Source organism: Ranitomeya variabilis, chromosome 3 (genome assembly GCF_051348905.1).
Source record: "Ranitomeya variabilis isolate aRanVar5 chromosome 3, aRanVar5.hap1, whole genome shotgun sequence".
NCBI classification, from domain to species: Eukaryota; Metazoa; Chordata; class Amphibia; order Anura; family Dendrobatidae; genus Ranitomeya; species Ranitomeya variabilis.
The window spans coordinates 190,166,521-190,181,551 of NC_135234.1; the positions used below are offsets into that span (position 1 = coordinate 190,166,521).

General features: G+C 43.8%; 1 protein-coding gene across 1 annotated transcript in view; it reads left to right on the forward strand.

The window, feature by feature from the left end:
• Window positions 1-15,031, forward strand: part of LRIG2 (leucine rich repeats and immunoglobulin like domains 2) — a 109,740-nt gene that overhangs the window by 58,379 nt on the left and 36,330 nt on the right. The window contains exons 6-8 of the mRNA XM_077294927.1: window positions 1,380-1,523; window positions 4,027-4,170; window positions 4,577-4,720. Coding sequence (XP_077151042.1) covers window positions 1,380-1,523; window positions 4,027-4,170; window positions 4,577-4,720 — 432 coding nt within the window. The remainder of the gene's footprint in view (window positions 1-1,379; window positions 1,524-4,026; window positions 4,171-4,576; window positions 4,721-15,031) is intronic.

Here is a 15,031-nt window from a genome sequence, read left to right on the forward strand (position 1 = left end):
CCCCAATAAAAATAAAATCAAACATACACATGTTTGGTATCGCCGAGCTCAGAATCGCCTGATCTATCAATAAAAAAAAAAGGATTAACCTGATCGCTAAACGGTGTAGCAAGAAAAAAATTCGATACACTAGAACTACGTTTTTTTGGTCGCCGCAACATTGCATTAAAATGCAATAACAGGCGATCAAAAGAACATATCTGCACCAAAATGGTATCACTAAGAACGTCAGCTCGGCACGCAAAAAATAAGCCCTCACCTGACCCGAGATCCGGAAAAATGGAGACGCTACGGGTATCGGAAATGGCGCAATTATTATTATAATTTTTTTCTTTTTAGCAAAGTTTGGAATTTTTTTCACCACTTACTGCAGATAAAAAATAACCTAGACATGTTTGGTGCCTATGAACTCGTAATGACCTGGAGAATCATAATTTTAGGTCAGTTTTAGCATTTAGTGAACCTAGCAAAAAAGCCAAACAAAAAACACGCATGTGATTGCACTTTTTTTGTAATTTCACCACACTTGGAATTTTTTTCCCATTTTCTAGTACACGTCATGGTAAAACCAATGATGTCGTTCAAAAGTACAACTCGTCCCTCAAAAAATAAGCCCTCACATGACCATGTTGACGGAAAAATAAAAAAGTTATGGCTCTGGGAAGAAGGGGAGCGAAAATCGAGCACGGAAAAACGGAAAATCCCAAGGTCATGAAGGGGTTAAGTTTGATATCTCTGCATTAAGCTAATGTTGGCCAAGCCTACCAGTATCAAGATTTAACAGACCCTAATGTGTAGGGGGGCTCTATCTCACCGATCCTTGCAGGAGATGTCTGAGTTTGGTCTGCCCATCACTTTGTTTTTGTGGAGATTAGAGGGGCTCGCCTGTCTTTCAGTGGCTTTTTCATAGACCACACAGCAGCTTGTCTGAACGAGCGTCTAGTGTGGTCGGATTTTCATCTATCTCCAGCAATTGGTACAGTGCAAACCTATGAGCTGCAGTGATGCTTATTTTGTGGTTTGACAATTGCCTAACACATTTTATTGCTGGGAATATTTAAGGTTTGTTGGATTAAGAAAAGTCCCCAAAAGTCTCATATGACCTTATTGGGACACTATATGTGGGAGAAAATATGTAAAAGAACCGTTTTGGTTCTGCCTTGGTGATGGACTGATCAATATATTGGTTGTGAATGAGGGGACTGAGGTACATTAGCAAGGGCCTTTTTATTGACTTTTGGGTGCGATGTGGCATGTTCTGTGCTCATTGGGATGACCAATATGTCATAGTTGCATCATCTGATTATTATTTTTAATAGAGATTGTGTAGCTAATTTTGTTACTTTCATCTTTTTCCCCCCTCTTTTCTTCATTGCCAGTGAATTGAGGCGTAATCGCATTCAGGTTGTGGAGAGCCTGACGTTTCAAGGCCTGGACTTGCTGAAATCTTTAAAAATGCAGAGAAATGGAATTAGCAAACTAATGGATGGTGCGTTTTTTGGATTGGACAACATGGAACAGCTGTAAGTGGCTTATTTCAGGGTCATCTCAACAATGATCAGGATCTACACTTAGCAGATGAGGCCATGTTCTGTTGGGACTTTTTCAGGACATGCTGTGAATTTTCATGTACTCTGCATGCTATTCTGTTTCAGAGCTGATTTTACCCATTGAAATGCAAATATCTGCATTGGTTACAGATTCAGCTGCAAGGTAGTCTGAGACCGATCAAAGAGCACCCATTCTAGCCAAACCTATTTGTTGTTGGCATCATTGTCCTATTTCCAGATATTTAAGTATAAGTGAAGTTGATGTCTGTCTTTCTCACACCCGCTGCTTTCTAGCTTTCTATTTCTGTACAGCCCATTGTCTAATTTCTAAAGGCCCCGTCACACATAGCGAGATCGCTAGCGAGATCGCTGCTGAGTCACAAGTTTTGTGACGCAACAGAGACCTCCATAGCGATCTCGCTATGTGTGACACGTACCAGCGATCAGGCCCCTGCTGTGAGATCGCTGGTCGTGTCGGAATGGCCTGGACCTTTTTTTGGTCGTTGAGGCCCCGCTGACATCGCTGAATCGGTGTGTGTGACACCGATCCAGCGATGTCTTCACTGGTAACCAGGGTAAACATCGGGTTACTAAGCGCAGGGCCGCGCTTAGTAACCCGATGTTTACCCTGGTTACCAGCGTAAATGTAAAAAAAAACAAACAGTACATACTCGCCTTTCGGTGTCCAGGTCCCTTGCCGTCTGCTTCCTGCTCTCACTGACTGCCGGCCGTACAGTGAGAAGTGAGAGCACAGCAGTGACGTCACCGCTGCGCTCTGCTCTCACTGTACGGCCGGATCTCAGTCAGAGCAGGAAGCAGACGGCAAGGGACCTGGACACCGAAAGGCGAGTATGTAGTGTTTGTTTTTTTTGGTAACCAGGGTAAACATCGGGTTACTAAGCGCGGCCCTGCGCTTAGTAACCCGATGTTTACCCTGGTTACCCGGGTGCTGCAGGGGGACTTCGGCATCGTTGAAGACAGTTTCAACGATGCCGAAGTCGTTCCCCTGATCGTTGGTCGCTGGAGAGAGCTGTCTGTGTGACAGCTCCCCAGCGACCACACAGCGACTTACCAACGATCACGGCCAGGTCGTATCGCTGGTCGTGATCGTTGGTAAATCGCTTAGTGAGACGGGGCCTTAAGACTTAACTGTTGACTTATAATTGTAATGCTGCCATATCATATGTGGTACGTTTAATGGGATTTCTTATTAGGGCACTGGTTATTAGAAAGAGAAGGTCTCCCATTGAAGAAAGCTTGGTTGCACTTTGGAGCCTGTCGGTAACACTAACCCTGTGTAAGCAGACGCAGTGCAGGATGGGGCAATGAGAAACATTATGACAGAGACCACCTATGACCGTTTCATCTTTTTGTGCCGACTCTCGCTTTCATTGTTTGCGGTTTTGGGTGTATCGGCATGCTACATGCCAGTGACACTCCCTTCTTCTAGTCGGACACTGCAAAGCAAAGTCATGTTATGCTGAGTTTGTCTCCGATATTAATCTAGAAGAGGGGGGCTACGCTGGCAAGTCTATGAGCCATAGACTGTAAGTGCAGGGATTGTGCTCCCCAGTGCACTTGCAAACCTAAATTACATGATATTAAAGGCAAATATTTGTGCATTGGCATAACTTATTGTGCTGTCTTGGGTATCTATAAAAATATATACTGCTCTATCCCACACCACTTTTGTTTCAATAGTGTTAATGACAGGTTCCCTTTAAAGTTGTGAAAAGCAATAAATCAGACTTGGAACCCCTGCTCTTTCTGTACTTGGGTGACCAGTAGGTGGTCCGATTCAGTGTTACACATCCTTCCCTGTATTACGGCGTATACAGAGTTGTCGGCCACAAAGTAGGCCCACCCATGGACTCGCAAGAGCAGAAAGCAACTTACTGAATGTTTTATTTCCCACAAATCTCTTAATTTCCTCAGGTCTTTCAGCTCACAGCTAGGACTTTGGACAAAGACTCCTTGTTCACTTTGGCATTTTCTTTGCAGGTCTTAGTACTACTAGGCATGGCTGCATAATGTTTCCATCCATCTTTCTGTATGCAGACTGGCAGAATAGTATTAACCTTTCATTTTATCTGTTTCAGCACGGCAATTAACCATTGTTTGGTCTAGGCTTGATATGTCCAGTAATTGTCCGTTAGAACGAATCCGTTACCAATAGACGACAACGGATGTGCCATTAACGGATCCATTGTCTATTGACTCCAATGTTAAGAAACTGATCCGGCAGAGAACACTTGGTGGATAACGAACTAAAGTTATCAGCACAACTTTTTTCCTAATGGATTTTTGCTGGATCTGATGTAACGAATCATTACTGGACATGTGAACTTAGCTATTTTTGTTGTCTAGGACTTTAATCATGATCGAAAAGCAGTAGTGGGCCTTTTGTTACATTGACCAATAGAATGCATAACATGTTGTCGTCATTCTTAGTCTAATCTGATTTCATCTCTTGCAGGGAGTTGGAATATAATAATGTCACCGATATTAACAAAGGCTGGCTCTATGGACTGCGGTCACTACAACAGCTTTACATAAGTCAAAATGCTGTCAACAGGATCAGCCCAGATGCGTGGGAGTTCTGCCAGAATCTCTTGGATCTGTAAGTGTTAAAGTGCCTCCTTCTTTATATGGCTTATTTCTCAGACTTTGTTAGATTCCACTCTTGAATTTTCCTTTGTCTTAGAACTATCGACATTTACCTGTAATAAAAGCATAGGTTTTATCATTCTACTGGCTGATTTATTTGGAATTTACCTCCCAAGATTTTTACAATGCTAACCAGCACCTTCAGATTTTAAAGACCACCATATGTGTTCCTTCTACAAGACTAGCATCTCAAGACAAGAATACTGTAATGAAGATGGGTTATTTTTCCATAGGAAATCAATGTGTGTGAACATAGATGCCATGTCCTGCTCTTTACTGTTGTAAGCTGGTAATTCAGTGTTATTTCAGCTTGTGCAGTCTATCTCATGGTCTGTCTTTTTTCCTTTGCGTCCCCCCAGAGACCTGTCAAACAACCAGCTGAACCGTTTGGCTGAGTTTGCATTTGTCGGACTTGACTCACTGGAAAAACTGAACCTTGGGGATAACAGAATAAATCATATTGCAGAAGGTGTATTTAAGGGGCTTGCAAATCTTGTGACTCTGTAAGTGATTTTTTTTTTTTGTATTCTATCTGTTAAAGTGCAAGTTGTAGAGTTAGCAATGTATTTGTATTTTTAGGTTTCCTGGAGATAAAAAAATTAAAGTAAAACGTAGCAAGGCATTTTGGGTTTTATCAATGACATTTTTAAATGTGAAAAGACCATTTTCCATGTGCAATTCTACGCTGCGCTAATCAGGATTTTCCCTTTTAGAATTAGATTGCCTATCCTAGTAGTCACGGTATAGCTCTGTGGCTACAACAGTTCTCATGTTGCACCCTTGCCCGAGTTATAAAAATTGTCTCAAATGACAATGCTGTCCACTTCACTCCAGTAGTTACGGATGCCATCAGCTCTACTTCAGCAGTCACCGGATTTCTTACCTGATGAAGGGTGGAGGGTGGAATACAGGCTGCTTTTTTTTTTCATGTTAACTTTCACTTGAGAGAAATGAGATTCAGTTTTAGTATTATCCAATAAAGGTTATAATTTCATAATAGGTGGAAATAAAGGATTTTTGCCCTCACGTATAGATATATAATTGTACATATCACTTTTGAGTCCCTCTTCTGTGTACTGAGAGTAAACCCTAGGCTCCAATGCTGTTTTTGTAGTTCATGTCCACGATCACCTCTTCTCTCACTGCAGACGCTACAATACTGGGTAATCTTGTATCTAGTAGACCTTTATTGCGTGTTCTGTGGGTATGCCATAATGTCCAAAATTAGAACACCCCTTTGTAGGGTCTCTGGTGCTTCTTAGTAGGAGAGGAGAAAAGACTATTTACAATACATGTCATGCGTGGAATTGCAGAGGAGCAATGTCTAACGCTTTGGAGGTCATGGTGGTAGAGGACCAATCGTCTATTTTTAATATGTGGCAGAAAGTGAGTTTGTATATCCCCATTGATACGAGGTTTAGAAAGTAGAAGCTTTAGAGAAAAGATGTATAGTTCTTGGCTGGCCACATATACAGCATAAAAACTGAGCCGTCTGCTTAGGCTACTTTCACACTAGCGTTGTGCACTGCACGTCGTTATGCGTCGTTTTGTAGAAAAAACGCATCCTGCAAAAGTGCTTGCAGGATGCGTTTTTTCTCCATTGACTTGCATTAGCGGCGCAGTGCGACGCATTGCCACATGTCGCAACCGCCGTGCGACGGTTGCGTCGGACCGTCGCCACCAAAAAACGTTGCATGTAACGTTCTTTGGTGCGTCGTGTCCAGCATTTCCGACCGTGGCAGGAACTCCGCCCCCTCCTCCCCGCACCTCACAATGGGCAGCGGATGCGTTGAAAAACAATTTGTCGTACGACGCTAGTGTGAAAGTAGCCTTAGCTGTAGAAGTCATCCACAATAGGAATTACCCCTGAGGAACGCAGCACGAAGCTGGTCTCATCTGTCATCCCTGGTCCAAATACTGATCCATTTTGATGTCTATACAAGTAGCCTCTTTGACGTATGGGCCATGTCAGAATCCTTTTTTTTTTTTTTTTTTGAGAATAAATTGTCCTCCAAAGCAGGGCTGATTTTGCTGAGCTTAAGTAAAATGTTTCCACTGGTTATGTGCCTTGCCTCTCAAAAACAGGCTCTTTTAACATGTTTCACTTTGTAAGAGCCACATGGCAAAAACACAAAGCAGTTTGCTATAAAACCATGTGCATTTTTTATTTGACCATGCAGCATGCTACCGGTAGGTATACCGGCAACTAGGAACTGCGTAATTCACTGGAATTTTTTTTTCAATTAATGAGGCTTTTGTTTTTCCCATCTTAATTTTTCTTTTGTTTACGCAAAGTGCGGCGATGGCATATAACATTATCTTCCTCTTCCCAACTCCTTCATGCAGTCTTTCCTCTCCTCTTTGCAGTTGAGCTGAGGAAGATATCCCAATGCATTCATATTCTGTTAACCTTTGTGCAACCTCTCTAATGCAATAATTAAAACCAATCTGAGCGAGTTAGAGCCTCCTGAAAGGGAACAAGAATACATTAATTAGGCCCCTTTTTGTGGCTCAGGAAGGGCGTACCGACAATGACAGGCAGACTATGCAGTTCAGGGTCATCAGATGTTCACAAGCAGGAGGGCCGTGCTGATTAACAGGGCTCCAATCACTGATGCTTAGCCAAGCATGAACCAGGGAACATTCCTACACTGACATGGATGTTGTCTTCTCCCCACACAGTCCGCTAACCATAACGAAACCTGGGAGAAGTGAGATTTTAATCAACTAACATAAAATGTTCACAGATATGTTAATGAACTTAAAAGGTGCTGATAAAGCTTTGTTCACACGTCCAATTCTCAGCCATTGGTAACAGATCCAGTATATAAGGGAAAAAAGGATCCATTACAAACTGCGCAAAAATGAATGCAAAATGAAAACCATCTGTTATGAACCTTTTTACATATTTAATTGATTAAAAAAAAAACTGATCCTATCTGTTCATTTGGCTGTACATAAAGCTTAGTTTCTTGATCCAGCTAAAGAACAGACTGCAGCCTGAAATTAAACGGAAGACATTTTATGTGAATGGATCCTGTACTAGAACAATTTATTTTCATTTTTATGGTCCCAAAACTACTGGACTTGTGAACAGAGCCTTACACGTAAGGATCTCCCCAAACATTTTGAATACTTTGCTGGTTAAACACATTCTGTACGGTATGATAAGATGTGATTTATCAGCAAAGCAACAATCTTTGGACATTTAAAGGAATATTAAGCCTAGAAATTAAAGGAATTCTCCACTACTGGACCATCTTTGCTTAATCAATTCAGGGTCCGATAGAGATTACAAACAATTTATACTGAGCAAAGGTGGTCCAGTAGTGGGCATCCCCTTTTAACAAAAGGGAACCAAAACTGCCTTCTGAATTTTCAGAATTTTCTGCATATTCCCAAAACAAACCATGTTGTAGAAATCGTGCCAAAGATGCAAGGGATTTTCTCTTCCATTTTCAGGGGTAAATGACTGAACAATTAGGGATTAGATGTGAGGTAGGGCTTAACGATTTTGTTGTATTCCAGACTGAGCAGAGGGAAGAAGCTTCTGTTGCAGTCAGTTGTCTTACGGCAATGTTTGGCCTCCTGTGACACATCATATTTCTTCAAACACTTCTCCATTTTTATTGTAATATGAGACAAATTTAAGTGTTTGCAACCACAACCACAAGGAGAAACTTTACCCCTTAGACCCCAGTCCAGAGCCTCTCACCTAGCCAAATCAGTTCTCATACTTTGCACTGACAAGGGCCAACAGCCTGAAACACCGTGTCTGCGAATTGAGATCTGATTTGGCTTTTATCCTAAGTCATATTGTAAGGCTCCTTTCAGACATAGCTCATTTTTGAGCGCTATTTTGCGGGCGCTTTTCAAAAATGCGCAATGTCATTTTCGTCTGCCGGCAAAGTGAATGAGAAATTCACTTTGCCGTTCAGACACACCGCAAAAAAACGCAGCGCTTTTGTCTGCAAACACGCCGGCGTAAAAAGAATTGACATGTCAATTCTTTACGCAGCGGCGTGTCTGCGTATCCCCATAGGGCCCCATATTACCGTCCACACACAGCGCCTTTGTCCTGGGTGTCGGCGTCTTTGTACGGAGGGGTTGACACCCAGGACCGGACGTGACGTCGGACAGGAAGAGGGAAGCCCCCGCCCCCCAGTGAAGCAGCATGGAGTCCTTCAACAGAATGAGCATAAACGTGGGGCTGCTGATCGAGACGGTAAGTATCCCCCGTGTGTGCCCCCCCCTGTGCGTGTGTCCCCCCACTGTGTGTGTGCCGTGTGCGCCCTGTGTGTGTGCCGTGTCCCCCCCCCCCCCCGCCCCGCCCCCCGTGTGTATGTATGGGTCTGTGCTGGGTCTGCTGCGGGGGGTGGGGTGGTCTTTGGTGTGTGTGTGTGTGTCTCTGTGTGCAGGCATTGTCCGATGGGACTACAAGTCCCTTCGGGCTCTGCCTGCTACAGTGACAGTCAGTGACACAGTAGCCAATGATGGGACAGTAGTAGTCCCATCATCCGGCTAATGTGTTGAATGTAAAAAAAAAACAAAACAAAAAAAAAACACACACATACAGTACATACACACATACAGAACATGCGCCGCCATGCGACGACATGCGCCACGCAACGGCATGTGCCATGCGACGACATGCGCCACGCAACGGCATGCGCCATGCGCCACGCGATGGCATGCGGCATGCGCCATGCGACTGCATGCGCCATGCGACGGCGTACGACGACATGCGACGACATGCGACGCCATGCGCCATGCGATGGCATGCGACGACATGCGCATACATACAGAAATACAGTACATACATACAGACATACAGTACATATAACATACATTACATACTCACCATCACTTGTCACTTTGATCCCCGAAGCCAGTGTCATAAAAAATATTAAAATAATAAACAACCAATATACTCCCTGATCCGCAGAAATCCAATTAAAACGAGTGTCCCACGACGATCTCCCGTGGAGAACAGGAGCATCTGCTGATGCAACCACTCTCCAGGGGCTCCAGGAAGACAATGAGGGGAGGAAGGTATCCTTCCACAATGTATTCCCCACAATGTATTCCTACGCCCCTGTGAGAAAATAGTCCCTAGTCTCACTTTATGGCATGCTGTATGAGAAAGTTCCCACGCAGCTTTTTGCCATAAAGTGAGACCAGTGAACTATAGTAACCTCAGTGATGCACTGCAGGAGCCATTGTCCTTAAATACGTGGCACGTGACACTTACATACGTGGCACTTAAATACGTGGCACATGGCACTTACATACGTGGCACTTACATACGTGGCACTTACATACGTGGCACTTACATACGTGGCACTTACATACGTGGCACGTGGCACTTACATACATGGCACTTATATACGTGGCACTTACATACGTGGCACTTACATACGTACACAAATATATACATACATACAAATACATACAAATATTATATACATACATAAATCTTTTTGAAGCTAGAGGGGGGAGAGGAGGGAGGGGTTGGGGTGTGTTTTGGAGTGGGTGTGCTAGGTTCAGGCTTAGTAGCAGTGCAATGCATCATGGAACTTGTAGTATTAGAGCACAATGACTCAGGAGAAAGGAAGTTGTCGATTAACCCCATGAGAGCTGAATCCAGCACTAAGATGTGCTGCTACAGCATGATAAAAGGTAATATTGCTAAAATAAACACAGTAGATGTTTTCAGTGGCCCATAATAGCAAGATTTATGAAAAAAAAAAAAAAAAAAGGTTATAGTAGTGGACAACTTCTTTAAAAAAAGGCAATGGAGTTCCCTTGCAGGATGGGGGAACCAAATTTGTGGGGTTTTTTTATTAAATTTAAAAACAAAAGTGGGTTCCTTTGTGAAAACCCCCTTTTATCTAAAAATTTTTTGGCGGTTTTTATAAAATTGTGAAAGCGGGGAATACCCCATCCTGCATGGAAACCCCCGTTCTTTAAAAAAAAAAAAAAAAATTTCATTGAATTGTGAAAGAAGGGAATCCACCTCCTGCATGGATACCCCCTTTTCTGAATATTTTTTTTTTCGTATTCATTACACAGTGAAAGCGGGGAATCCACAGTCTTGCAGGGAAGGCCCATTTGTTTGTTTTTTTGGGTGTTGTTTTTGTAATAAAAAGGCGTAAGCGTTGAATCCCTATTTATTTCCAATTGAGTTTTAAACCTAGCAAAATATTTATTAAAAAAAACGCTCTTCACCGGATTTTCTGTCCCCTGTGCGTGTGTGTCCCGTATGCGTGTGAAGGTAATAACAAGCAGTTGGGGTTGTCATTCCTCAGCAGCCTGTGTTACTTTTTCTGCCTCTATCAAGTTTGTCAAATTTTGTGTGTATAACTAATAGTAGTTAATGTTTTACCTTTTTTAGGTTCAAAACTTCTCATGTCTTTGGGATAAGGGGTGCCGGGAGTTTTCCAACAAATATACAAAAACTGCTTCCTGGCACAAGGTCTGTGTCACCCTCTATCCCCTGTACGAGTCATACACAAAGGAGCGGCAAACAGAAATTGGTAAATATTTTCCATTTTGGAGGAGTATTTTTGAATTTCTTGTCTGTATCTAGTTGAATAGTATATTAATAGGTTCAATTTTTCACTTTTTAGATTCAGCCTTGAAAACCCGCTGGAGGTCGGTGAGGGACAGATTTAGACGGTCACGGTCAGAAGCACCAAGTGGCTCTGCGGCACCTGCTTCTCAAGGGCGTTTTGAACAGGAACTCCAATTTTTATACGGCAGTCTACATTACCGACCGTAAGTATCAGTAACGTTTTTAATTTTGAATAGAAAATAAAATGTATTAAAACTATTGTTTTGATGTTTCTCTGTACAGAACCATAGGCAATGTCCAGCCGATGACCGAAATCCCGGCCACAGCAACAACTCCAGTGTATGAACATGCTTCACAGCCTGCTACCAGCTCTCTTCCAAATGAGCCAAGGCCTGACCCTTCTACCCAAAATGATGATATGCCCCTCTCCGAGACTAGTTCATTGGCATCGCCGCTACCACCGCCACCAACACCACCTCCACATCCAGCCTCAACACAGAGGAAGAGGAAAAGAGGCTCTTCAAAGGAGGATGAGGAGACGGCTGCCTTGGCAAGGGCAATTTCTCTAATTGAGCGCCAACCTGAAGAGGATCAATTCTCAGCATATGGAACCGCTCTAGCTTCCAGAATGCGTACTCTGTCCCCCGAGGTCCAGGACTCCTGCATGACGTATCTTTCAATGGCGGTGACATGTTTTAAGAAGTATCCGCATATAAATCCAACCTTTGAAGAAATGGTTTGTTCACTAAACCACATCTGGCATCCACCGACGCCGACTCCTCTTGCACCTGCAGCAGCATTCAATAGACCTCTGCCATCTGCTCCAAGTGCTGCTGCAGGTGCACCAACATCCAGAGTAGTAGCCCAGTCTGAAGAACACCATCCAGACTGGAGCTACTACTCATATTCACAAAGCCTATATGAGGACCAGTAGGCATAATGTTGCTTTTCATGTTTAAAACGCCATGATGTCCAAGTCCACTCCTCAGTTTCCGCCAAGAGGGCATGTTTCCAGCTCTGATTAGTGTTGCGCAAGTGCCGAATGACTCACCGTCAGTGGTGACGAGGAAAGGGCCTTGCGCAATACTAATGAAAGCTGGAAGCATGCCCTCCTGGCGGCAATTAATGAGTGGACTTGGACATCCACAGGTTTATAATCCCATTTTGGGGATGTTTACAGTGTTTCCGTGTGGAATTTTGTTAATAACAAAAAAAAACAACAAATCATTCTATTCTCAATTTTATTAGAAAAGTTTTTCAATTTTGACAGTTACTACAAATAAATATTTGAACTTTTAACTATGATGTAGTCTGCTTCTTTGATTTGTCGACCATGGCAAAAAATGGCGCCAACATGTTCATCGCTGCTGGGACTTGAATTCCTATGAAGTTGGTGTGGGACTTTCTCCTTGGGCTCTCTGCGGGTCCAGCTGCTCAACACCAACACAGAAGAAGTATTGCCAGGGCACGGCACCTTCGGGACTCTGAAAATAGTTAGCGAAGGTTTCCCTCACACTAACACCTGAGTTGCATGGACGACCAGCTGACATGTAGAAGAAAGGAGTAAGGTCTGCCTGCTGTGTTTCATCTACAGGTTCGGATGCATGTTCTCTCATAAAGTTGTGAAAAACACAGCAGGCTCTAATTACACTGCCAACTGTTTCCTCCTCCAACTGGATAGTTGTGTGCAACACCCTCCACTGACTACTCAGGATTCCGAAGGCGCACTCCACATATCTACGTGCCCGGCTCAGCCGATAGTTAAATATGCTCTGCTGGGTATTCAGTCCCCTCCGTGGGTATGGGCGCAGCAGGTTTGGCTTCAGAGGAAAAGCCTCATCCGATACCAACACGAAGGGTACTGGATCTGTGGAACCCGGCAGAGGTTGTGGGGCTGGGAGCGTTCCGTGATTTTGAAAAATTTGCTGACCAAGCTCTGATCTTCCAAATACCCCCGAATCCCCACAACTGCCTGGTGCACCAACATCAATGGAGACAAACTTGTAATGTGCATCAGCCACTGCCATGAGGACCACGGAACAGTACTTTTTATAATTGAAGTACACTGATCCAGATCCTGGTGGCTTCTGCACCCTTACATGTTTGCCATCCAGTGCTCCCACACAGTTTGGGAAATTGGCTACAGCTTGAAAGCCTGCTGCAACCTGTAGCCAAGTCTCCTCGGTTGGGGAAGGCATCACGATGGGCTGCAATTTTTTCCAAAGCACGTCACATGTGCTCCTCACAATTCCGGAGATGGTGGATATACCAACCCAGAATTGAAAGTGCAGTGATGTGTAGCTCTCTCCTGTGGCCAGAAATCTAAAAAAGAAAAAGGACACTATATAGTAAACAAATTTCTAAACACAATTTAGAATCTGAAACCCAAAAGTCATACAAAAAATACCAACACATCCTGTAATAAAAAAAAAAAAAAAAAAAAAAAAAGGGCTTCCTTTCTAATTGAAGCTACCTACATGTTCCTTTCTATCTAAAACATGACACTGCTGACCAGCTACACACAACAGTTTTAAAAAAATAAACCTATGTCACTGCCATCATGTGCTTCAAGCCTGGTTTTATAAAAAGTGATCTAATATGGCAGTTGTAGGAACATGAATATAGTTGCACCTCGGTCTACGAGCATAATCCGTTCCAGGACAGTCAATGATTTCCATAAGAAATCATTGAAACGCAGACGATCAGTTCTACACCTCATCTGGGGGCAGGGACACAGCCGGCTCTGCTACATGCCTGCCCCCAGATGCTCATACTCACCTGTCTTCATCCAGCGGAGCGCAGCGGGGTGAGTATAAGGGCATCTCACCTGTCTTCAGTCTCCCACGGGTCCAGCGATGTCTTCTCAGGAGCGCAGAGGTGAGTTTAATAAGCACATCGTACGGCCAGGACCTGTGGTGATGTCAGGGGACATGTGATCGGTCATCTGACAAGTCACATGTCCTCTGACATCACCACTGGTCCTAGCCGTACGATGTGATTATTATACTCACCGCTGCGCTCCGGATAAGACATCGCTGGACCCGGGGGAGACTGAAGACAGGTGAGTGGATCTTCAGTCAGCGCCCGGGCACGCTCAGCAGCTGACGTGCGCGGTATATCCAGCCGCGCTCAGCAGCTCTGTTGCCGGGGCGCACTCAGCAGCTGATGGAGCGGCATATACTGCCGCGCCATCAGTGCTGATGGCGGGCACATTGGGAGGCTAGATTTGCTCGCTGACCGAAGTCTGCTTGCTGATCGAAGCAGATTTTGGCCAGATAGTAAACTCGTCTTTCAAGAAACTCGGTCTGCGAGGAACTCGCAGACTGAGGTTCGACTCTACATTAATGACTATACTTACCGCAAGGTGATGAGCAGCCGTTGTTCCGCAGAGATCGCTTGCCGCATCCTCGTATCCTGGAAAGTCAAGTCTTCACAAACTATATTCAGCAGGCAATCGAAATCCTGAATGTTCATTCGTGTGAACCGCTGGAATCGGTCTGGAAAGCTGTAGGAAACATTTTTGGATCAAAAATGATGTAGATAAGTACATATCTATTTTGATTTTGTACATTGATAATGGAAAACAAAACAATACACATTACATAACACCCACTTGCCATGAATAGAGGACACCCCCTAGAAATCAGATATACTACGAGGGGAACTGCTGAATAGAAGGCACTCTATATCTATGGTAGAAGAACTCACAGGAGTGTCAGGAATAACGTACAGCAAACAATGTGGATTACCGGAAAAAAAATATTATAGGTTCCCTTACAAAGGAGGAGATTATAGGGATACCCTATTGGGGGATGCAAGGGGAAGATAGTAGGTTGCAATAAAACATGCTTTGGAAGAAAAGGTGCATGTTTCCGACCAAACATTTTTAGGGGCCAACAGGGTACAAACTTACGTTCTTAAGTCCTGATATAGGTTTTGAAAAGTTCCCTTCTCGTCACGTTCTTCCAGAATGGGATGCACCCAAATCCTTTTTGGCTGTTTACGTGCCTAAAAAAAAATTATACCTTAATAAGCGGGCATCACACGTCACGATATTGCTTGCGATATTGTGCGCGAAGAGGCTGACGGGAATTCGATAGAGCGATGTAAAATTATCGCTTGCTTCCCGTCACACCTATCAATATCGCTCATAGGGACTCCTATGCGACGCAGCAGCGATGCTGTGGGCGATCTAGCGAGCCCTATCTCCAGAATGGCAGATCGCACAAAATACATCGCT